The sequence below is a fragment of the Ornithorhynchus anatinus genome, chromosome 2, assembly GCF_004115215.2.
Source record: "Ornithorhynchus anatinus isolate Pmale09 chromosome 2, mOrnAna1.pri.v4, whole genome shotgun sequence".
In the NCBI taxonomy this organism is placed as follows: Eukaryota; Metazoa; Chordata; class Mammalia; order Monotremata; family Ornithorhynchidae; genus Ornithorhynchus; species Ornithorhynchus anatinus.
The window spans coordinates 3463471-3491301 of NC_041729.1; the positions used below are offsets into that span (position 1 = coordinate 3463471).

Below are 27831 nucleotides of genomic sequence, written 5' to 3' on the forward strand. Positions count from 1 at the left end.
GATTACCTTGGACCTACCGCAGCACTTAGAACAATGCTTGGCACATAGTAATAGCTTAAGAAATACCATAATTTATTAATTATTATGATTATTACAGAAGTGTGTTTCAACAATGGTCTGGTGGGCCTTCGAACTGACCTCGAATAATCACAATTTCGGTGTTTGTTAAGCGCTTACCATGTCCCCGGCACAGGACTACATGCTGGGGTAGAGTCACTCAGTCATTCATTCATTCATTCATTCATTCAATCGTATTTCCTGAGCGCTTACCGTGTGCAGAGCTCTGTACTAAGCGCTTGGGAGAGGACAATTCAACAGTAAACAGACACATTCCCTGCCCACAATGAGCTCACAGTCTAGGGATAGAAGCCATCACCAACCCGTCCCACCCGGGAGGGAGAACGGGTATTTCCTCTCCACTTGACAGACGATGAAACCGAAGCCCAGAGAAGTTACGTGACTTGCCCAGGGTCACACAGCAGGCAAGCGACAGAGCTGAGACTAGAACCCAACACTCCCAACTCCCAAGCTTTTTGCTCTTTATTTATTATTTATTTATTGACCATGGTATCTGTTAAGGTTTTACGGTGTGTCGAGCACTGTTTTAAATGCTGGGGTGGATACAGGTTAATCAGGTTGGACACAGTCCCTGTCCTACAGTTTAAATAGGAGGGAGAACTGATACTGAATCCCCATTTTACGGCTGAGGAAACCGAGGCATTTATTATAATCACAATAATAATAATAATAATAATAATAATGTATTTGTTAAGTGTTTACTCCATGTCGAAGTGCTGGGGTAGAAACGAGATAATCAGGTTGTCCCACATGGGACAACCCCATTTTCCACATGAGCCACAGAGAAGTTAAGCGGCTTGCCCAAGGTCACAGAGCAGACAGGTGGCAGAGCCGGGATTAGAACCCGTGTCCTCTGACTCCCAAGCCCTTGCGATTTCCACTAAGCCACGCTGCTTCCCGCACAAGTAGGAGGCATAACATCCAATGATCGGAACAGGATGACTCTCCTGCCCCATACTTAAATACTAATAATGGTATTTGTTAAGCGCTTACTATGTGACGAGCACTGTACTAGTATCTTTGGCATTTAGGGAGGGAGGTTGACGAGGGAATGGGCAGAGAATTCAAGACAGTAACTGAATAACATTGATAATAATAATGTTAATAATAGTGATATTTGTTCAGCGCTTTCAATGTCCTGGTTCTAGAGAAGCAGCGTGGCTCAGTGGAAAGAGCACGGGCTTTGGAGTCAGGGCTCATGAGTTCGAATCCCAGCTCTGCCACTTGTCGGCTGTGTGACCGTGGGCGAGTCACTTAACTTCTCTGTGCCTCAGTTCCCTCATCTGTAAAATGGGGATTAAGACTGTGAGCCCCACGTGGGACAACCCGATTCCCCTATGTCTACCCCAGCGCTTAGAACAGTGCTCGGCACATAGTAAGCGCTTAACAAATACCAACATTATTATTATTATTATTGTTCTACGCGCTGAGGGAGATATAAGGTAATCAGGTTGTCCCACACGGGGCTCACAGTCTTAATCATTTTAAAAACGACGGTCCAGAGAAGAGAAGTGACTTGCCCAAGGTCACCCAGAAGACAGGTGGCGGAGCCGGGATTAGAACCCGTGTCCTCTGACTCCCAAGCCCTTGCAATCTCCACTAAGCCACGCGGCTTCCCGCACAAGTAGGAGGCATAACTTCCGATCGTCGGAACGGGACGACCCTCCCATCCCGTGCTCAGTATCTTTAGCGTTTAGGGACGGGGACTGACGAGGACACGGGCAGAGAATTCAAGACGGTAACTGAAATGCTCTTTCACCCAGCATTTGTCGTCGTCGGGCGGGCACCCTTCTTCGCTTTTCCTAGGAGAAAAAGATACCTTGCTCTTTTTCAGAGGATCTTTCTCGGTTCCAAGTTTGCATCTCTTGTTGACGGTGAAGCTGTACTTTATGTCGCCGTCTTCGAAAGTGTAAGGGTCGCTGAGCTCGCCCAAGCCCTCCCCGGCCGGCTGGATTACAGGCAACGGATCAAGGTAGTTTAGCAGTGGCACCTGGGCCTGCTTGTTCTCCCAGATTTTAAACCGTTTATTAGGCTGCGCTAAGAGTCTAAAAGATAAAAAAAAAAAACCCCAACAACAAAAAGGGTTATTGCAATAAGGGATGGAAGGCGAAAAGGGATTTTCTTCCAGAGAGCAAAACGGTACCGACAAATTAACATCTTTTCCCGACGTCGACGGTCAGGCAGAAAGCCGAACCCGACACAGATCTCGGTCGCACGATTTTCTTTTACCGTTTACGTGTGCGTTCGACAGTTTCGGCCGGTTTTTGGTCTAACAAATCAGGGCGAAGCGAACACGTCTAAATGTTACTGGCGGACTATATCTGGGTGAATACGTTACGATGGCCTTTTCTGTAGGCCAAAGACCCTCCCTTAAAAGGGTTCCCGGATCCGGGCTGGCAATTTCTCCTAGTTACCGTAAATGCCCACCCCCCAGAGAAAACTCCAGAAGAAACCAAAAGCAAACTACGACGACGTGGAGAGAGGGGAACGTGTCTACCAACTCTCGTCCGGTGTACTCTTCCAAGCGCTCTGCACAAGGTGAGCGCTCAACGAATACTACTGATTGACTGCCTGAAGCCTGTCTGGCCCTCTAGGCCGCAAGCTCCCGGAGGGCTGGGAACACGACTACCAACTTGGAAATACTGTTGTGTCGGACTCTCCCAAGCACCTAGTACAGTGCTCGGCACACGGCAAGCGCTCGATAAATACCACCGACCGATGGACAGACTGACATTTTAATGCGTCGTGTGCCACTGGGGGGACGACTGAACCCCGCCAGCTGCTAATGAAACGACAGAACGGGGCACTCGGCGGTCTTTCGATCACAGAGATTATTCTAACTCCCCCAGAGGCAAGCCCGAGAAATCTTTTCGATCCATTTGACCTCTGACCCTCAACGAGCATCTCTAATTCCACACGCCGGGGCGCGAGGCCCAAGTCAAGCGGTCTTCGGGCCGGACGGACGTGGCTACCGTGGAGCCCCGGCGGCTCCTTCGTTCGGGAAGAGGCGCCGGCTTCTTCCGGCAAACAGGACGGGCGAGGGTGGGGATCGGGATCGCCCAGTGCAAGCGGAGAACCCCCAAATCCGTCTCCCCGCCGGACGGCGCCCGGGACCCCGCCACCACCCGTCGCGGGCTTTTACCTTTTCAGGGCCGTGCTGTCCGCGTTGACCTCGGCCTTGGCGTCCTCGTATCCCTCCCCCCGGAGCTCCGGAGGCCTGAACTCCGGATCGTCGCTCGGAGGGAGCCGGTAGCCGTGCCACTTCTTGGACGCCTCGTGGTTCGGGGTGGCGATGCCGCAATACAAGGCCGTCTCGCTGACCTCCGCCATGACGGGCAGCCTCTGGCCCACGAGAACCGTCCGATCGTCCAGGCCGGGGAAGGGCTGGAGCTCCAGCCCGTTGGCGTAGAGCGCGGGGTTCCCCGGGACGGAGGGGGCCTCCAGGCTCTCCGCCTCCGGGCCCCGGGGCTGGGGGCTGAGGGTCGGGGGCAGGGGGGAGATGGGGGAGTGAGGAGAATCCATGGGATTCAGATTCATCGGCTTGCCGGGGTTTCTGGACGTCAGGGCCATCTGCTTCTCGAATTTCCGACCGTCGGCGACTTCCGGGGAGGAGTCGATGGCCGCCAGGCTCAGCTTCTGCCCCGCGGGGTCCTGGTCCACGCACAGCTCTTCGGCCACCGAGGGCCGGTGGTGAAAGGGCATCGTCGGCCGCTTCTGCGGTTTGTCTCCCTTCTCCGGTCGTTCCGCCGTTTTGTGCTTCGAGGAGGCGGGAGGCGGCAACGAGGCCGAGGAGCCCCCGGCGAACCCCGGCTGCGCTATCGTGGGGGGTCGGGCCGGCCCGGACGCACAGCGTTGTTTGAAAGGCTTGTGCCTGAAACGAGGATTAACGTCCGTTACCCAAAACCCCCGCCTCTCGCCGGGGATCGACGGTACCCGTTGAGCGCTCGCTGCCCGCAGAGCCCTGGACTGAGCGCTCGGGAGAGGACGACACGGCAGAGACGGTAGATACGTTCCCTGTCCACGCTGAGCTTGTAGCTGTCACGGAGAGAATCCTCTAGACCGTATGTTCGACGTAAACCAGGATCGCGTCTACCCGTTCTGTTCTGGTATACTCTCCCAAGCGCTCAGTACAGTGCTCTGCATGCAGTGAGAGCTCAATAAATAACGATTATGGTATCTGTTAAGCGCTTACTATGTGCCAAGCACTATTCTAAGCGCTGAGGGAGATACGGGGTAATCAGGTTGTCCCACGTGGGGCTCGCGGTCTTCATCCCCATTTCCCAGGTGAGGTAAATGAGGCCCAGAGGAGGGAAGTGACTCGTCCAGAGTCATACAGCCGACAAGTGGTGGAGTCGGGATTAGAACCCACGACCTTGGACTCCTAAGCCTGGGATCTTGCCACTAAACCATGCTGCTCCTCTAACATGACTGATTAATAGACTGAGATGCTTTGGCGGGGGAGAGACCGGGGAGGGAGGATCTGCATTTAATGGATGATCCCCGCCTTCCAGACTCGAAGCTTGATCTGATCTACTGTCCTCTCCCAAGCGCCACAGCGCGGCTCAGTGGAAAGAGCCCGGGCTCGGGAGTCAGAGGACGTGGGTTCTGATCCCGCTTCTGCCACTTGTCTGCTGTGTGACCTAGGGCAAGCCACTGAACTACTCTGTACCTCAGCGACCTCATCTGTAAAATGGGGATGAAGACTGTGAGCCCCACATGGGACAACCTGCTTATCTTGTACCTCCCCCTGAGCCTACGACAGTGCTTGGGACGTAGTAAGTGCTTAACAAATCCCATCGTTACTATTATTATCATTAGTGCCGCGCTCCGAGCACAGGAAGAGCTCGATAAATACGACGGATCGACGGCTGCCCCTGTGATCTGTCAAGTGCTTCCTCTGCGCAGCAATGCGGTAGGTGCCCGGATAGATCTAGGCTACTCAGCTCGGTCCCGATCCCTGCCCCAAACAGGGTTCCCCATCACAACTGTATCCCAGCCTGGTGTTTTTCCGTTTGGGATCATGATGCGGGGACGGGGACTACCAAGGAGAAGTGGGAAGAGAAGGTCGAAGCTTTTGCCGAATTGTTCTTTCCAAGCGCTTAGTCCAGTGCTCTGCACACAACCAGCCCTCAATAAATATGACTGAAAGAATGAATGAAAGAGCCCGGGCTTGGGAGTCAGAGGACGTGGATTCTAATCCCGGCTCTGTCACTTGTCTGCTGTGTGACCTTGGGCGAGCCACTTCACTTCTCCAGGCCTCAGTTACCTCATCCGGAAAACGGGGATTAAGACCGTGAGCCTCACGTGGGACAATGTATCACCTTGTATCTGTCCCAGAGCTTAGAAAAGTGCTCGGCACTTAAGGAATACCAGCATTATTATTACCAGGTTTCCTGGTGTCCCGGTGGCCACTGGCAGCATGCTGGACGCCCCCTAACCACCACACCCGCCAAGGCTTCAGGGGGCATGACACTCCTGCTCCGGGGTGGGGCAGGAAAATCGTTCGATCCACAGCCACCTCCACCCCCAGAAGGGTGGGACTCCCTCTCTGCCCAATGTACGGGTGACCACCTGGCTGGTTTTCAACAGAGGAGCAGTGTGGCCTAGTGGCTAGAGCCCAGACCTGGGAGGCAGAAGGACCCGGCTTCTAATCCCGGCTCCTGCACGTGTCTGCTGGGTGACCCTGGGCAAGTGGCTTTGCTTCTCTGGGCCTCAGTTCCCTCATCGGGACAATGGGGATCGACACCGTCTACTTGTTTCGTTCTGTTGTCTGCCTCCCCCCTTCTAGACTGTACACCCGTTAGTGGGTAGGGATTGTCTCCATTTGGCGCCAAGTTGTACTTTCTAAGTGCTTAGTACAGTGCTCTGTGCACAGTAAGCGCTCAATTAATATGACTGAATGAATGAGATTGGGAGCCCCGTGTGGGACAGGGACTGTGTCCAACCTGACGAGCTTGTGTCTACCCCAGGGCACAGTAAAGTGCCCAGCACATAGTAAGCGCTGAACAAATGGTACGCGATAAAAAACCCAAACCCCAATCAGCTGTGTGACTGTGGGCAAGTCACTTAACTTCTCTGTGCCTCAGTTCCCTCATCTGTAAAATGGGGATTAAGACTGCGAGCCCCACGTGGGACAACCTGATTCCCCTGTGTCTCCCCCAGCGCTTAGAACAGTGCTCTGCACATAGTAAGCGCTTAACAGATACCAACATTATTATTATTATTATTATTATTATTATTAGAGAACACAGGTTTCAGCTGGTGTGGAGAAAATATATCCACGGAGTCGCTTTGCAAATAATCCTTGGTCTAGTACTGACGAGGTCAGGTAGGCTTTAGGTCCGCTACCCAGCTTCCCCTGCCCAAACCTCTTGCGTGGCGGAGGGGGACGCCCTGCCTATGGAGTTGGGGGATTCCTTGATTCATTCCATTTACTGAGAGCTTACTGTGTGCAGAGCACTGTACTAAGCGCTTGGAAAGTACAATTCGGCAGCAGATAGTGACATTCCCTAGCCAACAACCGGGTCAGAGTCTCGAAGGGGAAGACGGGTGGGAGTGGGATGCCTGCCTCTGGAGTTGGGGGGGGGGGGAGATGTTCTTATCTCTGGAGTTGGGGGAGGGGGATACCCTGCTGCTGGAGTTGGGGGAGGGGAAGGGGACGCTTTACCTCTGGAATTGAGGGAGAGGAGGGAGATGCCCTGATGCTGGAGTTGGGGGAGAGATGGGGGATGCCCAAGTCCTGTAATTGTTTTGGAGGGAACGAGGAACACCCTGCCTCTGGAGATGGGGGAGAGGAACGAGATTCCTTACCTCTGGAGTTGGCGGGGGGGATGTCCCGCCTCTAGAGTGGGGGAATGGCCTGAGCGGCCCCCAATGACCCGCAAAAGTCCTTCCGTGAAGCTGCACCTTTGGCAGGCCGGGCACGACCCCCGGTGCCCGTGGGCGCCCGCCATCGGCCCACCCTGTCCCCTCCCAACTCCGCGGCCTCCTCCCGGCTCAGCTCGGGAGCCTCCATTCCTTCGGAAATACGCATCCCGTGCCCCCGTGGGACTCTCGTCGGGGGAGACTCGGGGGGGGTTGGAGGGGGCGGGCCCCTGGTGACGGGGGCCTAGAAACGTGAAAACACCAGGCGCTCCGATGTTTTCAAACCACGGCGGGGAACGGAAAAAAAATCTCATTGCCGTTAATGGCCTTGCAGTTTTAGACAGATCTATTCGAGTTACGGGAAGCAAAATAGCAATTACACGTATGAAACGGAGAGCTTCGGAGAGATTCCGGCGACAAAACACTGTTTCCATTATCTCCATCAGTTCACTGCGGAGACTGTTTGAAGATAAATGGTTTACAAAGACCGGTGGATCTGCAAAATGGAGTTGAGAATCTCTCCCCCTACCTACTTCACAAAGATGATGTTATAATAAGATAGTCTGTGACTCTCTCGAGCTTCTTGGAAGAAAGGCTCTACAAAAAACGAAGACTTTATTATTATTATATGAAAATGAGGGAGAGAGATTTTTTTTTTCATCCAGAGGAAACTCGAGTAAAAATGCGAGAGAAGTAAACACCATTCCAACACAAATGCATCACATCTGTCAGAACTGGAGTTGGCAGGGGGAGGCTACGAATTTATTGGAGAAGGTTTTCTCTGGAAGGGTGGCAGTTCGAGTGAGTTTAGTGCAGATCCTGGAGGTGATTTTCATTTAACGTGGAAGCAAAAGGACTGAGAGAAAGCCAACGGTATCTGTGAAGCGCTTACTATGTCGCAGGAACTGTGCTAAGCCCCGAGGGAGATCCGAGCCAGTCAGGTCGGATACGGTCCGTGTCCCACCCGGGGCTCGCCGTCTTAATCCCCATTTTCCAGATGAGGCGACTGAAGCCCAGAGAAGTGAAGTGACACGCACGAGGTCACCCGACAGACAAGTGGCGGAGCCGGGACTAGAACCCAGATCCTTCTGCCGCCCAGGCCTGTACTCTACCCACTAGGCCACGCTGCTGCTCACTGAGTGGGCCCCTAAGACTATATAACGCTAGAAAGACCCACAGCCCCCGTCTGAGGAACCTACCATTCAAGACACTCTTTATTAACTCAAAGGTGGCCACGACCACGTTGTTTAGTTAACTGAGGTCTTTCGCTGAGGTGTATCTCCCTGCCTTTTCCTCGGCTACTCCCTGTTCTACGCGAGGGGGTTTCTACAACGGTGCAAAGAAGTGACTGGTTCAGACTCGCTCCCGCTTCCTGATCCCTTGGTCCACGTCCTCCCTCTGGCCTGGAACACCCCCGCCTCCTCAAATCCGCCAGACCATCACTTTTCCCCCCTTCGAAGCCCTACTGAAAGCTCACCTCCTCCAAGAGGCCTTCCCAGACTGGGTCCCCCTTTTCCTCAGCTCCCCCTCGACTCGATCCCTTTGCTCTTCTCCCCTCTCCCCACCCACAGCACTTACGTACATATGTATATATCTGTAATAATATTTATTTCGACTGATGCCTGTTCACTTGTTTTCATGTCTGTGTCCCCCCGTCTACACTGTAAGCCCGTTGGGGGCAGAGACCGTCTCTCTTTATTGCCGTATTGTGCTTTCCAAGCACTTAGTATGATGCTCTTCACTCAGTAAGCACTCAGTAAATATGACTGAATGAATCCTCATTTGTATATATTATTTATTACCCTATTTATTTGGTTAATGAGGTGTACATCCTCTTGGTTCTATTTATCTTGATGATGTTGTCTTGCTTTTGTTTCGTTCTGTTTTGCTTTGCTGTCTGTCTCCCCCGCTTAGACTGTGAGCCCGTCACTGGGCAGGGATTAGGTCTATCTGTTGCCGATTTGTACATTCCAAGTGCTTAGTGCAGTGTTCTGCACATGGTAAGTGCTCAATAAATACTACTGAATGAATGAATAAATGAATGGATGAATGAACGTTTAGGGGGATTTAAAAAAAAAAAAAAAGTTCCGCCAAGAGTCCAGACCCGTATTACTTATTAATATCTGGATTTATTCCACCGTGGCCGATTTCTGTTTGGCTACTGCAAAATGGTTTTGTGAGTTAAGCGGCTTCTTCAAAACCCCTTTCAAGAACACGTTCCAGCAACTAAAGGTTAATATATGTGTTATTGCCAATATCCGGGGTGGGAGAAAGGAGAGGACTTTCACCCCAGAGTTTGCCACAAATGGTGAGTTAGCTACTCAAGTCTGAACAGGAAAGAAGCAGCAAAGCCTAGTGGAAAGAGCCTGGGCCGGGGAGTCTGAGGACCTGGGTTCAAATCCCGGCCCCGTGCTTCATCATGATCATCAATATTTATTGAGCGCTGACTGTGTACCGAGCACTGTATTAAGCGCTTGGGAGAGTGCGGCATAACAGTGTTGGTAAACAAGTTCCCTGTCCACAACAAGTTCATAGTCTCCAGTTGAGATATTAATACAAATAACTTACTCAGATGATGTATATACACCTACTTAAACGCCATGAGGCCGAGATCTGGACGAATAAAAAACGCCCGTGAGACCACAAATAATAATAATAATAATAATAATAACTGCATTTGTTAAGCACTTACTATGAACCATGCGCTGTTCTAAGCGTTGGGGTAGCTACAAGCAAATCGGGTGGGACACAGTCCCTGTCCCATGTGGAGCTCACAGTCTCACTCCCCGTTTTCCAGATGAGGTAACTGAGGCCTAGAGAAGTGAAGTGACTTAGCCAAACTCATAGAGCAGACAGGTGGCGGAGCCGGGATTAGAACACATGACCTTCTGACTCCCAGGCCCGGGCTCTATCCACTACGCCAATCTGTGTCTCCGTTTCTCATCTGTAAAATGGGGATTAAATCCTCCTCCCTCCTACTTTGTCTGCGAGCACCAAGTGGGTCAGGGACTGTGTCTAACTTGATTGTCTTCTCCTACCCCAGTGCTTAGTACAGTGTGTGGCTCACAGTAAACACTAAATACCAGAATTTCATTAAATTAAATTGAATAATAATGATAATAATAGTGGTCTTTGTTAAGCGCTTACTATGTGCCAAGCACTGAGGAGGACAGGAGATCACTAAGTCCCACCTGGGGCTCACAGTCTAAGTAGGAGGGAGAAGAGGCATTGACTCCCCATTTTACCGACGAGGAAACTGAGGCCCAGAGAAATGAAGTGACTTGCTCAAGGTCACAAAGCAGGTAAGTGTCAGAGCTGGGACCGGAACCCAGGTTCTCTGACTCCCAGGTCCGTCCTCTTTCCGACGGGCCACGCTGTTTCCCTGGAAGCACTGTTAGTAATTCTTATTTTGTTTGCCGTTAAAACTGTTTAATCTGCTCTGCCCCGATCTGTCTCTCTGTTGATCCCTCCCAGAGTGTCTGTCCTCCCGCTCTATCCCGGGACCTTTAAAACCGAGAGCCGCTGGGGGGGCCAGACCCTGGGCCGGACTTAAAAGCCCGGGAATCCTCCTGTGCTTAGCATGGTCCGGGACAAAAAGAGGAAGAAATAAAAGGAACGAAGAAAGAAATGGACAAAGAAGAAGAGAAAAGAAGAAAAAGACAGAAGAAGAAAGATGAGAAAAGAAGAAAGAAAAAGACAGAAGAGGAAAGAGAAAAGGAAGAAAAAGACAGAAGAGGAAAGAGAAAAGAAAGAAAAAGACAGAAGAAGAAAGAAGAGGAAAGAAGAAAGAAAAAGACAGAAGAGGAAAGAGAAAAGAGAGAAAAAGACAGAAGAAGAAAGAAGAGGAAAGAAGAAAGAAAAAGACAGAAGAAAAGGAAAGAAAAAGAGAAAAGAAAGAAAAAGAAGCAGAGAAAAGAAAAAAAAGACAGAAGAAGAAAGAAGAGGAAAGAAGAAAGAAAAAGACAGAAGAAAAGGAAAGAAAAAGAGAAAAGAAAGAAAAAGAAGAAGAGACAAGAAAGAAAAAGACAGAAGAAGAAAGAGAAAAGAAGAAAAAGAAGAAGAGGAGGAGGAAGAAGAGGAAGAGGAGTGATGATGATGATGATGACAGTATTTGTTAAGCGCTTACTACGTGCCGAGCACTGTTCTAAGCGCTGGGGTAGACACAGGGGAATCAGGTTGTCCCACCTGGGGCTCAGAGACTTAATCCCCATTTTACAGAAGAGGTAACTGAGGCCCAGAGAAGTGAAGCGACTTGCCCAAGGTCATACGGCAAACAAGTGGCGGAGCCGGGATTAGAACCCATGTCCGCTCCCCAGCCCGAGCTCTTTCCATTAAGCCACGCTACTTAGTGAATTAGGCTAAAGGAAAAGGCGGTTTCAAGTTCTACCGACAGGCCAGTCCCGACTCCCTCCCCACTCCGGAACTTGACACTCCCTCACTGGCCACTTCCTCCGCTTGCTTGCCCCGAGGGGTCCTCACTCCTCCACGTAGCACTCATTTAGAGGGGAAGCTCATTACGGGCAGGGAACGGGGACTGCTAATTCTGTTGTGCCGGACTCTCCCAAATGCTTAGAAGAGTGCTGGGTACATGGTGAGTGCTCAATAAATACCACTGATTGACTGACTGCACTTTCCAGGCACTTAGTACAGTAAGCGCTCAATAAATGTGACTGAACGAATGAAGGATTGACCTAAGTCTCTTTACACTCTTTCCCCAACCCGAAACTGATTTTAGTGCGTAGTGCTTATCTCCCTGCCAGTCACATGAGGGCGGGGACTCTGTAGTGACTCTACTGGACTCTCCCGAGCACTTAGTACAGCGCGCTGCACACAGTAGGCTGTAAGCTCTCTTCCAAGCTCTCGGTACGGTGCTGGCCACATAATTGAAGCAGCGTGGCTCAGTGGAAAGAGCCCGGGCTTGGGAGTCAGAGGTCATGGGTTCGAATCCCGGCTCGGCCACTTGTCGGCTGGGTGACTGTGGGGGAGTCACTTCGCTTCTCTGTGCCTCAGTGACCTCATCCGTAAAATGGGGATTAACTGTGAGCCTCGCGTGGGACGACCCGATGACCCTGCATCCACCCCAGCGCTTAGAACAGTGCTCTGCACATAGTAAGCGCTTAACAAATACCAACATTATCATCATTATTATTATTATTATTGATTGTAAGCAGAGAGAAGCAGCGTGGCTCAGTGGAAAGAGCCCGCGCTTGGGAGTCCGAGGTCATGGGCTCGAATCCCGGCTCTGCCACTTGGCAGCTGCCTGACTGTGGGCGAGTCACTTCACTTCTCTGGGCTTCAGTTACCTCACTGTAAAATGGGGGTGAAGACGGTGAGCCTCACGTGGGACGACCTGATGACCCTGTATCTCCCCCAGCGCTTACAACAGTGCTCTGCACACAGTAAGCGCTTAACACATACCAACATTATTGTTATTAAGCTTCCTGAGGGCGGGGGATCATGCCTAATGCTGATACTGATAACAGTAATGATCACTGTGATATTTGTTAGGTCTCTGTGCCAGGCACGGTACTAAGCGCCGGGATGGATACAAACAAATCGGGTTGGACACAGTCTCTGTCCCACATGGGGTTCGCAGTCTCTACCTCCATTTTACAGGTGAGGGAACTGAGGCCCAGAGAAGTGACACGACTTGCCCAAGGTCACCCAGCAGACAAGCGGTGGAGCCGGGATGAGGACCCAGGTCCTTCTGACTCCCAGGCCCGGACTCTAGCCGGCCCGGCCCTACCCGTCGGCCCTCCCTACCCCCGCCCCTCCCGCAGACTCCCGAGGAACTCCGATTACCGGCGGGGGCCGGCCCCATCCCTGAGTCGATCGAACGCAATCTCGGGCAACTTCCCCGTCTCACTCTGCCTGGCGGGTGAGGAAACGTCGCCCTCGTCTCTAATAACGATAATAATGATAATTATGGGATTTGTTAAGTGAGCGCTCTGGACCAGGCACTGTACTAAACGCTGGGGCGGATACAAGCAGATCTGGTCGGACACAGTCCCTGTCCCCCACGGGCCTTCATGGAAAGAGCCCAGGCTCGGGAGTCAGAGGAGGTGGGTTCGAATCTCAGCTCTGCCACTTGTCAGCTCTGTGCCTGTGGGCAAGTCACTTCTTTGTGCCTCAGTTACCTCATCTGTGAAATGGGGATGAAGACGGTGAGCCTCACGTGGGACAACCTGATTACCCTGTATCTACCCCAGCGCTTAGAACGGTGCACTGCACATAGTAAGCGCTTATCAGATACCAATATTCTTCTTATTATTATTAAACCCGGCTCCTCCACTTGTCTGCTGTGTGACCTCGGGCAAGCCACTCACTTCTCTGTGCCTCAGTTATCTCATCTGGAAAATGGGGATTAAGACTGTGAGCCCCATATGGGACAACCTGATGACCTTGTATCTACTCCAGCGCTTAGAACAACGCTTGGCACATAGTACCATCAATATTATTAGTGCTTAGAACAGTGCTTATTATTAGTGCTTAGAACAGGGCTCTGCACAAAGTAAGCGCTTAACAAATATCAACATTATTATTATTATTATTATTATCAAATCCCCATATTCCAGATGAGGGAACTGCGGCACAGACAGGTTAAGTAACTTGCCCAAGGATCCACAGAAGACAAGTGGCAGAGCTAGGATTAGAACCCGTGACCTTCTGACGCCCAGGCCCGGGCTCTATCCACTGCACCACACTGCTTCCCTAAATCTCCTAAGCTCTAGACTGTGAGCTCGCTGTGGGCAGGGAATATGTCTGTTGCTCTGCTGGCCTCTCCCAAGCGCTTACTACAGTGCTCTGCACACAGAAAGCACTCCAAAAACACGACTGAATGAACGAATACGGGAGTTGCGTTTCCTTCGCCGGCCCAAGCGTTTGGGGCGTTTTGTTACCGACCTGGAACAAGAACAGCTGACTCTCTGTATCGGATCCGCAAAATCCCAAGAGGCCGGGTTATGAGAAGACTCCTCCTCGAGGTTTGGAGTAGCCAGCTGACTCCTCCTAAAAGGTTAAAGATCGAATTAAAAACGGCCGCCGGCCCTCGTCCTGTCCCCTCCGAAACACGAGAGAAGGCTCGCCCCGGGAGCCACCTGAAAAACATCTCAAAAGACCCTGCGAGGTTTCATTTCCCGACGGCTCCCAGCTGAGGCGCGGCGGAACCGAAAACCTGCCCGTGATCTCCGCCCCGGCAGCAGGACGGCGAAATCCCCCTGAAGCAACGGGAAAAGGAATCAAGTGGCGCTGAAGGTCGGGAGTAGAGGTGGAAGAGAAGATTACACCTGGAACTCTCGGCTGTTTTAAAAAACATCTCATAAGGAAATTACGGGGAGACGACCGAGAGGTGAAACCTTTTACAATCGTCCGTTAATTGCACCCCCTGGGAGAAAATGTTTCAGTGACGCTCAGCTCGTTCTGATCGTATTTACTGGCATCGGGTGGGCGGAGTGACGAGAGCCCCACCTGAACGAGAAGGGGGGGAAAAAAGGTTTTACAATGTCAGCTTCCATGCCAAGTTCCTATTTTGGTCACTGAGGTAAGACAAAAAACACCAAACGCAAAAAAGTCTTGCTTTACGCCATCCTGAAGAAGGGAAACCGTGAGGCCACGCCGCAGTTAACGGGGCGCGAGGGAGAGCAGGGGAGACCGAATGAAGAGAAAGGAAGATCTAGAGCTAGGCCGGCATGAGGTATCGTCCACGACGGAAGAATCGGCCGGAGTTTCCCACTGCTGGGTGATCCAGGTGTGGCCGAGGAGACAGACCCTCGGGGACACGGGGAAAAAAAAAAATCTCTGGCGGTTTCCACTGTCCCCCATCTGCTGTTTATCTTTGATGTAGAAAACAGCTCTGGATGCCCCAAGGGATTGGCCCTTTTGGATAAACGATGGGGCCTTTTCAATCGGTCAGTCAGTCGTATTTATTGAGCGCTGTCTGTGTGCAGGGCACCGTGCTAAGCGCTTGGGAGAGGACGAAACAATAATAAACAGACACGATCCCTGCCCGCAACGAGCTTACCGTCCAGAGCGGGAGACAGACGCGAACAGAAATAAAGATAGGAACATAAGTGCCGTGGGGCTGGGACGGGGGATGAAGAAAGGGAGCGAGTCGGGGCGATGCAGAAGGGAGTGGGGGAAAAGGAAAGGAGGGCTTAGTCAGGGAGGGCCCCTCGGAGGAGATGGGCCTTCAAATCGGGCTTTGAAGATGGGAAGAGGAATTGTCTGTCAGATACGATGAGGGAGGGTGTTCCGGGCTAGAGGGAGGCCGTGGGCGAGGGGTCGGCGGTGAGATGGATGAGATGACGGAACAGTGAGGAGGTTGGCATCAGAGGGCCGAAGTGCGCCGGCCGGGCTGGAGTGGGAGAGCGGTGAGGTGGGAAGGGGCGAGGAGATTGCTTTCCAGCCACTCGCATGCCCACAGGTGAACTTTAGGGACAACGGCGTCTTCTCCGAACACACGGGAACCGTTAGGTCTACGTGGGAGTAGAGCTCTGAGACCAACAGCGTTGGTGAGAGAGATTAAACCAGGCGGGGGGAAACAATCAAATGAAAGAGACCTTAAGAGAAACAAGAAAAAGGGCATTAGCTTCAGAATGCTATCCAACGGCATGAGGTATCCGTGCAGGCGCGAGCGAGCTACGGGCCTCTCTCATCCCAATCTACACACGGACTACCTAAGTAGTCCGCCTGGACGGGAATTAAATGGAGAAAAAGGAAACTTAACACGAGGCAGAGATCGTACTTACCGGGAAACGAGAAAGAACCTTCTTAATAGGTAACAAAGGGAAAAAACGTGGGCTGATGGCTTTAAGGAGAGGGTTCCACTTTAAGTTTTGAAAGGGAAAGGCTCTAATTCTAGTTCGTGACACAGGCGGGTCGACGGGAAAGATCTCCGATAACACGTCTCCCTTCCCTTCGAGGCCGCCCCACCTCCGGCCCTGAAGGGATCCAGCGGGCGGCCCGACGTCAGCGGAATTTGCATCGGCTCCTAGGAATTCCGTTCTCGGTTAACTGAAGAAATCTTTAACGGAGTCCAAAATGGGGGCAGTGAGAGGATCCCGACTGGGTGCCTAGACTGAATCTTCGAGGTTGGGGCTCACTGGTCCAGGCACACTTGGTAAGAAACCGGACGTCATCCACAGATCTCCCCAGCCCCAGAAGAGAGGAAAATGTGCTGAATCTGGCTTCCACACAGTGTGTGAGGAATTTAGCCGTACCGTTTGACTGCTACATGCGTTATCTTGTAGATAACTTGCAGAGCACGATCTCTGCCTAGTGCCGAAATGGCTTTCCCGGCAAAACCAACGCCAGGAACCTCCTGCCTGGGACCATCAAGCACGGCAGCCTCCCAGCTCGTTCGGGGCAGCGGATGCGTCTGCTAAGTTGTCCTCTCTCGCGCGCTTCGTCCAGTGCTCTGCACACAGTACGCCCTCGATAAATACGACCGCTTGGCTGACGAAAAGCCCCCACGTCGCTGAAATGCCCCCACTGAAAGAACTTCTAATAGTCTAGCGGGAAAATGAAAGAGACGGTGCTTCCCGGCCGATTCTTCGGCACGTACGTGGCCGGATTTCAAATGCCGCCTCGACGCGAGAACGGATTCGAAGCGAGACCTCAAATCGGCAGGGAAAAGATCCCCCTCCCCGCGTCCGGAAAGCGAAAGCCCTGGTGGGCTTTGGGACCCCCGGGAGACGGTCTTACTTGGGTTGTGTTCTATTGAGGATGCACTCCTTCCAAACTCTATGGACCATGTGATTGTGGAGCTTGGGAGGGGTCTTCCCCAGTCTCTTTGGGCTGTGCTTAGTGATCATCCCGTCCTGGGCGGGGAAGTGGCCAAAAGCACTCTGAGCACCTCCACCGTCACCTGGAAGAGAAACCGGAGAAAAGCGAGGTTGGAGAGGCCCAGGAAAGGGTTTGTTTCATCTAAATGGTACCGGTGAGGCGCTTACTCTGCGCCAGGCACCGTACTAAGCGCTGGGGTAGATACAAGTTCATCAGGTTGGACACAGTCCCCGGCTCACATGGGGCTCAGAGTCTTCATCGATGAGGGAACTGAGGAACAGAGACGGGAAGTGACTTGCCCAAGGTCACATTGCAGACAATTCATTCGTTCAATCGTATTTATTGAGTGCGTTCTGTGGGCACAGCACTGTACTAAACACTTGGGAGTGAATGCTATAACAATAAACAGGCACGTTCCCTACCCACAGCGAGCTTACAGTCTAGAAGGGGAGACAGACATGAATAGAGAGAAAGAAATGACAGATAAGGATGTTAAATGCCACGGGGCTGGGAAAGGGGCTGAATAAAGGGAGCAAATCAGGGCGATGTAGAAAGTAGTGGTAGAAAGGAGGAAAGGAGGCCTTAATCAAGTGGCAGAACCGGGATTAGAACCCAGGTCCTCTAATAATAACTGCGGTCGATGTTAAGTGCTTACTATGTTCCAGGCACTGTTCTAAGCGCTGCGGTGGACACAAGCAAATGGGGTTGGACACAGCCCCTGTCCCACATGGGGCTCACCGTCTTCATCCCCATTTTACACATGAGAGAACTGAGGCCCAGGGAATTGAAGCGGCTTGCCCAAGGTCACGCAGCAGACAAGTGGAGTCGAAATTAGAACTCATGACCTTCTGACTCCCAGGCCGGGGCTCTATCCATTACGCCAGGCTGCTTTCAGAGTGATAATAATAATAAGTACGGTATTTGTTAAGCGCTTACTATGTACCAAGCATTGTACTAAGTGCTGGGGGTAGATACAAGATAATCAGGTTGTCCTACGTGGGGCTCACAGTCTTAATCTCCCCTTTCCCAGATGAGGTAATTGAGGCCCAGAGAGGTTAAGTGGTTTGCCCAAGGTCACACAGCAGACACGGGGCGGAGTTAGGATTAGAGCTCACGTTCTCTGACTCCCAAGCCCGGGCTCTTGCCACTAGGTTAGGTTATTTCTCTACACTGCTGTACTGAGCTCTGCCCACAGTGAGCGCTCGGTAAATAGCAATGCTTGATTGACTGATGACCGCTCGATCTGTCCCCCTCTGGACCGTGAGCCCTCGTGAGCAGGGACCAAGTCTTCCGACTCGGGTGTACTGGACTCTATTTAGTTGCCACTGTTTTTACGAGATGTTCTTCCCCTCGACTCTATTTATCGCCATCGTTCTCGTCCGTCCGTCTCCCCCGATTAGACCGTGAGCCCGTCAGACGGCGGGGGCCGTCTCTATCGGTTGCCGACTTGTTCATTCCAAGCGCTCAGTACAGTGCACGGCACATAGTAAGCGCTCGATAAATACTACTGAATGAATGAATGACTCGTCCACGTGGCTTAGTGGATAGAGCACAGGCCTGCGAGTCAGAAAGACCTCAGTTCTAATCGCAGCTCCGGGACTTTTCATTCATCCATTCGTATTTATTGAGCGCTTACGGTGTGCAGAGCACTGTACTAAGCACTTGAAAAGTACAATTCAGCCACAAAGAGAGAGAATCTCTGCCCACACTGGGCTCACAGTCTAGGAAGGGGGAGACAGACAGCAAAACAAGTAAAAAGGCATCAATAGAAATAAATCAAGTTATAGAGATGTACTGTGTGGCTCAGTGGAAAGAGCCCGGGCTTGGGAGTCAGAGGCCATGGGTTCGAATCCCGGCTCTGCCGCTTGTCAGCTGTGTGACTGTGGGCGAGTCACTTCATTCTCTGTGCCTCAGTTACCTCGTCTGTCAAATGGGGAGTAACTGTGAGCCTCACGTGGGACAACCTGATGACCCCGTATCTGCCCCAGCGCTTAGAACAGCGCTCTGCACATAGTAAGCGCTTAACAGATACCGACATTATTATATGGGAGCCCATCATCGGGCAGGGATCGTCTCCATCTGTTGCCGAATTGTATATTCCAAGAGCTTAGTACAGTGCTCTGCACATAGTAAGTGCGCAATAAATGCTATTGAATGAATATATACACAAGTGCTACGGGGCAGGGGACTTGTCTTCTGTGCGACCTTGGGCAAGTGACTTCACTTCTCTGGGCCTCAGTTCCCGCATCTGTAAAATGGGGATTGAGACCGTGAGCCCCCACATGAGACCGGGACTGTGTCCAACCCCATTTGCTTCTATCCACCCCAGTGCTTAGTACAGTGCCTAAAACATAGTAAGCGCTTAACCAATAATACAATTCTTATTATTATTCAAACCTTCAACTTCGCCTGAGCTGCTCTTCTCAAATATTATTTCGCTCCATCGACCCAAGGTATTTACTGCGCGCTCACTGCGTGCAGAGCACTGTATCGCGCTCTCGGGGGGAGTCCAATAGAACAGAGCAGGTAGACACGTTCCCCGCCCCCAAGGAACTTTCCGTTTGTGAGGGAGAACATCACTGAGGCGGCTCGCACGTGAACGCCACGTCCGGAAACGACGTCGGCAGCTCTTAGCAGAACACTGTCCCCGCCGGGCCGGCCGCTGCGGACGACGGGCCTCGCGGTCAACCGTGAGGAAGGTGGGGGGTCTCTCTCCTGCCCCCGACTCTGCCCGGCACCGGATTCGCCCACTGAGGCACGTAACTCTGTGGGGCCATCCGTCGGCACCTACTGTGTGCGAGGCGCTGGCCCGACAGTCTGGGAGAGGACAAGGCGATGGAGTCGGGGAGACGCGATCCCTGCCCACCGGGAGCTTCCGGTCTAAGGGGTCCGCGGGTGGGAGAGGGGGCTTGCCGAGGAGCGGCCTGCCCCGTTTCTGAACGAGCTGCTGGCGTGTAGGGAGAAGCAGCGTGGCTTAGTGGAAAGACACCGGGCTTGGGAGCCGGTGGTCGTGGGTTCTAATCCCGGCTCCGCCACTTGTCTGCTGTGTGACCTTGGGCAAGTCACTTAACTTCTCTGGGCCTCAGTTCCTTCATCTGTAAAAATGGGGATTAAAAAATGTGAGCCCCACGTGGGACAATCTGATTAGCCTGTATCTCCCCCAGCGCTTAGAACAGTGCTCAGCACATAGTAAGCGCTTAACAAATACCGTAATTATTATTATTATTATTATTAGGGCCGGGACGGATCAGGGGTCCGGGGCCAACTTCCCGTCACGTGCTCCTGCCCTGTGACCTCGGGCAAGTGGCTCCAGTTCTCAGGGCCTCGGTTAGCTCGGCTTTGAAATGGGGAGTCCCATGAGGGACAAAGGACGGTGTCCAATCCGACGTGCTTGTATCCGCCCCGGCGCTTAGTACAGTGTCTGCCACATACTTTACCAAAAACCATAAAAAAAACTGAGCACTTTCTGTGTGCAGAGCACTGTACTGAATTCCTGGGAGAGTCTAAAATCGCAATGTTTGGTAGACAAATTCCCTACCCACAACGAGCTGCCGGTCTTTGGGGGCACCGGGGGGACGTAAGAACTGCCTGTCCTCACATCCCACAGGATTTACAAAGCCCTAGGAACAAAACTCTGAGAGGAGCTACTTGCACAGCGCCATACTAAGCGCCTAAAGTAACTACCACTTGTGGAAAGATGTGCAAAGGGGAAAGTGGAGTTGGAAACATGAAACTCCGACAGTCTATCAGCAGCATGGCTTAGTGAAAAGAGCAGAGGCCCAGGAGTCCGAGGATCTGGGTTCTAATCTCCGTTGCGCTCAATGCTTGCTGTGAGGCCTTGGGCAAGTCACCCTAGATTCCCTGGGCCTCTATTTCTTCATCTGTGAAATGGGGATTTGAGGCCCGTTCTTCCTCCTCCTTATACCGTGAGCCTGACGCGGGACGGGGACCGTGTCCAATCGGACCATCTTGCGTCCGACACAGAGAGCGGTGCTCGATAGGTAGAGAGTGCACGCCCGTTATAAAAGGTGTCACCGTCGACGTCATTCTCCTCTCCCTTCCGAGGCCTCTTTCCTGGGGGATTCCCGCGAGAGGCAGGGCCCCCCGAGCCCCCGAACCCCTCCTCCCCGGGACAGGGGGAGAACGCTCCATTCGGCTCTCCGAGGGCATATCCCCCCGCCCCCCCCCCCCCCCCCCCGCCACCCCCGGCTCCACCAAGGCGACTGGGGCGTCTTGGCCGACCGGAGCCGGGTGGGCCGGCCCCCGCCCGGCGCCTCTTACCCACGACGGCCTGCTCCGGAGAGGTGGGCGGCGTGAGCGGCATCCCGCAAGAGCCGGGGTCCTTCCCGCTTCCGAGGCCCTGCTGGCCGGGGCCGCCGGGGCCGCCGGCCGCCACGGGGACGTCGTTCTGAGAGACGAGCACGAGGGCCGAAGGGTAGACCATCCGGACGCCGCCTACAGGGCGCGAGGACAGAGGGGAAGGGCTCCGTTTACCGGTCTGGCGTCCTCTCCCGAGGGCCGGGCGCGGTGTTCGGCGCGCGCTGAGCGCTCCACAGACCCGCTCCGGAGACGGTCCGCCCGCTTCCCCGACGTTCGGCTCCTAAACCCCCTCCCCCCACCGGCCTCCCGTGCTCCCGTTCCCCAAAGCGACCCCCGGCCCCGGGGCCTTGGGGGAAGCCCTCCGTTCAACCAGGAGGCTCACGCTATCGTAATAGCGTGTGGGATGTGGGGACCGCCAGGGTTGCAGGCAAGAAAGCCGCTCGGCGGGTGCCGGTGTCAGGAGAGTCGCCAGAAAGGAGATCGGCAAGGTTGTTTCTGATGAATCTCAGTGATTATTTTTTTAAATTAACTGCGGGGGGCAGGGGGAGGAGGGGAGGGGGAGAGTTCTTCAGGCAAAACGTTCCCTCTTACCGACAATTACTTCCACGGCCACGGGGAGATCATCGTCGTAGCCCAGGTCCTGGTCCTCCTTGGGTTCTTCCTTCTTCTTGAGCACCGTGGGGTAGAAATGCTGCCAGTCCTCCATCAGCTTACGGGTGGCCGGGTCGGCCATCTTGTAGGCCTGGCCCGTCAGGGTGCCGTTTAAGCCGTACGGGCTCAGGAGCACTGAAAAACCAACCGGGACGGAAGCTCCATCGGAGCCCGCCGTCCTCGCCGCCGTCGACCCCCTCCCGGATGACCCTTTTTATTTTTCGCGGTCGTCCTTGACCCTGGATGGGAACCCGGGGACTCCCGACTCCCCGGGCCCACGCTCTATCCGCTGGGCCACGGATCCGTTCTTTCCCCACCCTCGCGTCTGATTTTTCCCTCGCGAAATCTCTTCTGGATCCAGCCCAGCCTTCCGATCCCACAGCCCTCTGTCCCCTCTTAGCCCGAATCACCGCTTTCCTGGGCTACCGTGACGGGGTCCTTCCACACTATCCCGCCCGGAGATGCAAAGATCAAGCGCTAATCTGTTGACCTCGATCTCCTCTTCAGGAGTCTTTCATTCATTCATTCATTCAATAGTATTTACTGAGCGCTTACTATGTGCAGAGCACTGTACTAAGCACTTGGAATGTACGGTAACAGAGACAGTCCCTGCCCTCTGACGGGCTCACGGTCTAATCGGGGGAGACGGACGGACGAGAACAACGGCGATAAGTAGAATCGAGGGGAAGAACGTCTCATTAAAACAATAGCAAAGGAATAGTCTTCTGTGCTTCCGGCTGCCCCTTGGTTTTTGTTTTTTAATAAGTGCTTACCGCGTGCCAACCCCTCTCAAGTCTCGACTACGGGAGGGAGAGTCCAGCACCACTCCTAGCTCGGGCAGTGGCTAGCGAGCGGCCGGCCACCTGCCGCAAGTCGAAACTCCCCCGTGCTGGGCAGCGGCGACACGGGAGGGAGTCGAGGGCGGAGACTCGAGTTTACCGCGCGGAAGGCGGCAGGGGTAACCTGCTCCCGGATTTTTCCCAAGAAAAGTGTACGGATCCACTACCGGAACGACTGCGGACGGGAGAGCGGAGAGCTCTGGGAGAGATGGGTCCCTGAGAAGCAGCGTGGTACAGAGGAAAGAGCGCGGGCTTGGGAGTCAGAGTTCATGGGTTCGAATCCCGGCTCCGCCGTTTGCCAGCTGTGTGACTTTGGGCGAGTCACTTAACTTCTCTGTGCCTGTGAGCCCCACGTGGGACGACCTGATCACCTTGTATCCCCCAGCGCTGAGAACAGTGCTTGGCACACAGTAAGCGCTTAACAAATACCACCATATATGACGTCGCCACGGGCCGGAGACGACTCGCCGGCATAAGACAAGACTGGCGCCAGGCACTCCTGTAGACTGTAAGCTCCTCGTGGGCAGGGAATGTGTCTGTTTACTGCTACACCGTACTCTCCCAAGTGCTCAGCACAGAGCTCCGCACACTGTAAGTGCCCAAGAGAAACGTTTCTCAGGCTGACTACTGAGCGCTAAGGTAGATCCAAACTCACCAGGCTGGACACAGCCCCCGTCCCAGGTGGGGTTCCCGGTTTTCATCCCCCATTTTACAGCTGAGGGAACCGAGGCCCAGAGAAGTGAACGGACCTGCCCAAGGTCACCCAGCAGACAAGTGGCGGAGTCGGGATTAGAAACCAGGTCCCTCTGACTCCCAGGCCCGTCTTCTATCCACTCGGCCGTGCTGCTTTTCACAAGCTACAAACTCCTACCCCTGAATTCCGGGATTTCTACCGGCTTACCCTCGGCTGGCTCCCTCTGCACCTGGAAAACTACACTTCCCGTTGCTCCCCCCTCCCCACCATCTCTCTCGTGATCCCCGCCGCTTAGAAGCCATCGTGGCCTGTCGTTCGAAGGGCGCCGGTTCCAACTGAATTCTGAAAGAGGGAAGTGTCTTTGTGATGTGTGTGTCTGTGTATCTCTGTGTGCGTACTGGGGAGAAGGGAAGAAGGGGTGCGGGGGGAGCGGGGCGGGAATTAATCGGGAACTAAAGCGGGGCTTAGGAGGTTCACCACCCAAGGAGACCGACTTGTCTTGGATCACACCGAAATAGACTTGGGCCTCTTCTCACGATGAAGTCTATTTTGGAACATCAGAAATCAATGTACATTCAGAGTTCCAAGAGCGTTATTAGTGATGTACTATTAAATGTGAATGCAGTCGGACAATGCTACATAATCAAGTATTGCAACGAGGCAGCCCTATTTTGAATTTTTAGAAAGCACAGTTGGCATGTTTCTCAAGCGATTTATAATTAGGGATTCCTGGGGACGGTTGGAAAACTTAGAGATCCGAGTCCAAAGATGTGAATTCCCTATCTGAGCCTGGGGTTATGTCGGTCACACAAAAGAAAGCATTAATCAATCAACGGCATTTATTGAGCACTTACTATGTGAAGAGCTGTTGCATTTTTTATTACATATAATAACGATGAGGATGATGATACTGATGGCATTTGTTAAGTGTTTACTATGTGCCAAGCACTGCTGTAAGCGCAGGGGTAGATACAAGGTAATCAGGTCGTCCCACTTGGGGCTCACAGTCTTAATCCCCATTTTACAGATGAAGTCACTGAGGCACAGAGAAGTTAAGTGACTCGCCCAGAGTCACACCGCTGAGAAGCGGCGGAGCCGGGATCAGAACCCACGACCTCTGACTCCCGAGCCCGGGCTCTTGCCACTGAGCCACGCTGCTTCTCTACAACTGAACGCTCAGTCCAGTGCCCTGCACCCTGAAAGCGCTCAATAACCGGCCCTGATGGATCGACTGCCCTGCGCACGGGAAGCGCCGAGGCGATACCGTCGACCGGCCGGAGGCGCGATCCCGAGGCCGGCCCTTCCGGCCGACCTGACCCCCCCCCCCCTCCCCCGGCTGCGTGGGGACGCGGAGGCGGAGGCGAGCGCGGGCCACTGACCTGGGAAGGGAGCCGGCGAGGCCTGGGCCGTGTGGAGGTGGTCCTGGTTGAGCAGGTAGAGGGGCTGGTGCTGGGCGATCTCCACACTGGTGCACACGTTGCTCTCGCCGTGGAGGAAGAAGGTGAAGGCGCAGGACAGGTGCTCGCTGCAAAAGGACGACACAAGGGCGGCTTTCTCAGCGGGAGAACCCTCAGCGGGGCTCGGGGCCGCGGGCGGCCACGCGACCGACGGGACCCTGCCGCCCGCCGGCCGGACGGCTGGGCTTCCGCCAACGCGGGCGAGGGGTCGGCGGCGGGCTAGACGAGATCGAGGCGAGGCGGGAAGGCTGCGCTCCGTCTCTCCTGGCTGGGATTTGCACCCTTCGTTCACCCCGTCTTCAGTCCCACCTCTACATGGTGCAGTCCGCTTTAATGCGCTCCAATCAGCTCGCCCCCTCCTACCTCACCTCGCTACTCTCCCACCGCAACCCAGCCCGCACGCCTCAATCCTCCAATGCCAACCTTCCCACCGTCCCTCCGTCTCGGCTAACCGGCCGCCGAATTCTCGCCCGTGTCCCGTTTCCGGCCTGGAACGCCCTCCCTCCTCCTATCCGACGATCCCTCTCCCCTGCTTCAAAGCCTTAACGAAAGCACGTCTCCTCCAAGAGACCTTCCCCGACTAAACGCAGTGAGCGCTCAATAAATGTGACTGAACGAATAAACCTTCCTTTCCTCTTCTTTCACTCCCTTCTGCACCGCCCCGACCCGCTCCCTTCCTTCATCCCCCGTCCCAGCCCCACTTCTTATCTGTCACCCATTTATTTCTGTTCATGTCTGACTCCCCCTCTAGACTGTCAGCTCACTGTGGGCAGAGGATGTGTCCATTTATTGCTGGCCAACACTCTCCCAAGTGCTTAGCACAGTAAAGCGCTAGGGTAGATACAAGCCGCTTAGGTTGGGCACGGTCCCTGTCTCACATGGGGCTCACAAGGGGCCTTAATTCCCATTTTACAGATGAGGGAACTGAGGCACACGAGTCAAGAGCTGACAGGAAGCGTAGTCCTAAACGCATTTCAAACTCTGTGATCCCCAGACTGTAAGCTTGTTACAGGCAAGGAATCGGTCCGCTAATGCTCCAGTCTTGGACTCACCCAAGCGCTTCGTACGGTGTTCCGCACCCGGTCGGCCCTCCATCGATACCATTCACGGCTTTTAGGACGGGATTCGCTGATATACCGCCAGTAAGCGTTAGTTAATAAAAATTAACAGAACCAGAAGATGCCAAAGGATTTACCGTCTACCGATTTCCGTCTTACTATCCAGGTTTACGCTATTGGTTTGGTCCTTAGTGATAAGCATTTTAATTGAGTTACCCCCCTTGTACGCAATCCGCCTCATAATCGTCCTCTATTATTTTGCACTTATTTGTGTATTTTCATGCGATTCTGCACAACCTCTACTTACGTTTCTCTGACACTCCAAATGCGTTAAGGCTCTTCTCCCCACGTATCAATTTCTGCTAGTGACAGGCGCAGCTTTAAGTACTTAAACCGTAAAGATGGTTGGGGGCAGAAGTGGGGGGCGGGTGACAGGAACCCTGCGTCAAGCTTCTGACAGAGCTTGGATAAATTATTTATCTCCGTAACAACCGAGTCTCGGGTTCAGAATACCGAACCGATCCTCAAAGAAATGTGCCAGTCCGATATATCTGAGTTCCTGTCCCGAAAATTATTTCTTAAGTAGCAAGTTAAAAGCGCTTTTCTTCGATGATTCGTATTCCCAAAATTAAAGAGCAAAAAAAAAAAAAAAAAAAAAAGAGAAAAAAGGGAATGATGATAAACTATCATCTTTGGAAATGAGGATCTGGGTGGGTTAGAAGCAGCGTGGCTCAGTGGAAAGAGCACGGGCTCGGGAGTCAGAGGTCACGGGTTCTAATCCCGGCTCTGCCGCTAGTCAGCCGGGTGACCTTGGGCAAGTCACTTAACTTCTCTGTGCCTCAGTGACCTCATCGGTCAAATGGGGATTAAAACTGCGAGCCCCACGGGGGACAACCTGATCACCTTGTATCCCCCAGCGCTCAGAACAGTGCTTTGCACATAGTAAGCGCTCAACAAATACCACAATTTATTTATTCATTCATTTATCTTATAGTCATGTCAAAACGGACAACCACTCATTAAAGAAAAACATGGATGCTGAACAGCATGTTCCAAAAACAGGCTTTTTAAGAAACTTCAACTGTGATTCCACTGATCTTTTGCATTGAACTTTTAATTATCAATCAATCAATAAATGGTACTTATTGAGCACTCACTGTGTGCGGAGCACTGTACTAGGCGCTTGGGAGGGTATAACAGAACAGAGTCGGTGGACCTGTTCGCTGCCCACGGGGAGCTTACAGTCTGGAGGGCGAGACGGACTTTAAACAGACGCCGGTGCTGTGGGGCTGAGGGTGGGGTGAATAGCAAGTTGTTGAAGGGGACAGACCAGAAGGCAGAGGGAGTAATTATGATTTTTACTAATTTCGGTAGTTGTTAAGCACTTACTTCGTGCCAGGCACCATTCTGAGCGCTGGGGTGGGTACGAGCAAATCTGGTTGGGCACGGTCCCTTGTCCAAACCTGGGGCTCACAGTCTCAATCCCCGTTGTACAGATGAGACAACCGAGGCCCAGGGAAGTGAAGCGACTTGCCCAAGATCACGCGGCAGACAAGGGGCGGAGCCGGGATCAGAACCCGTAACCTTATGACTCCCAGGGACCCGTGCCATCCACGATACCACGCTGAAGCAGGGGAAGCGAGGGTGAATCACGCAGCTCGGCAGGGGCAGGAAGGTGTCTTTTTGTTGTTCTGATAATGATGGTATCAAGTGCTTACTGTGTGCCAAGCACTGTTCTAATAATCATAATATTGGTATTTGTTAAGCGCTTACTACGCGCCGAGCACCGTTCTAAGCGCTGGGGGAGATACAGGGTCATCGGGTCGCCCCACGCGAGGCTCACGGTCTTCATCCCCATTTGACAGATGAGGGAACTGAGGCCCGGAGAGGTTGAGTGACTTGCCCACGGTCACCAAGCCGACAAGTGGCAGAGCCACATTATTTTATTAGTAGTAACAAAACGAAACAAGTAGTCAGTCAATGCTGCCTTAAAGGGGCTCTTAAAGTCAGCAGCGGTGAGGTTGCATTACCGCAGTTTGGACCTTTTTTGGCGTAAACGTAGACGAACGCCAACGGCAGCCGAGCTC

The 27831-nt window shown here is 53.2% G+C and overlaps 1 protein-coding gene across 1 annotated transcript in view; it reads right to left on the bottom strand.

Moving 5' to 3' along the window:
• Positions 1–27831, bottom strand: part of MED13L (mediator complex subunit 13L) — a 304408-nt gene that overhangs the window by 68777 nt on the left and 207800 nt on the right. Inside the window, exons 5-11 of the mRNA XM_029051175.2 lie at positions 24609–24754; positions 21637–21831; positions 21007–21180; positions 16645–16807; positions 13846–13950; positions 3221–3949; positions 1898–2123 (exon numbers count right to left, since the gene is read on the bottom strand). Coding sequence (XP_028907008.1) covers positions 1898–2123; positions 3221–3949; positions 13846–13950; positions 16645–16807; positions 21007–21180; positions 21637–21831; positions 24609–24754 — 1738 coding nt within the window. The remainder of the gene's footprint in view (positions 1–1897; positions 2124–3220; positions 3950–13845; positions 13951–16644; positions 16808–21006; positions 21181–21636; positions 21832–24608; positions 24755–27831) is intronic.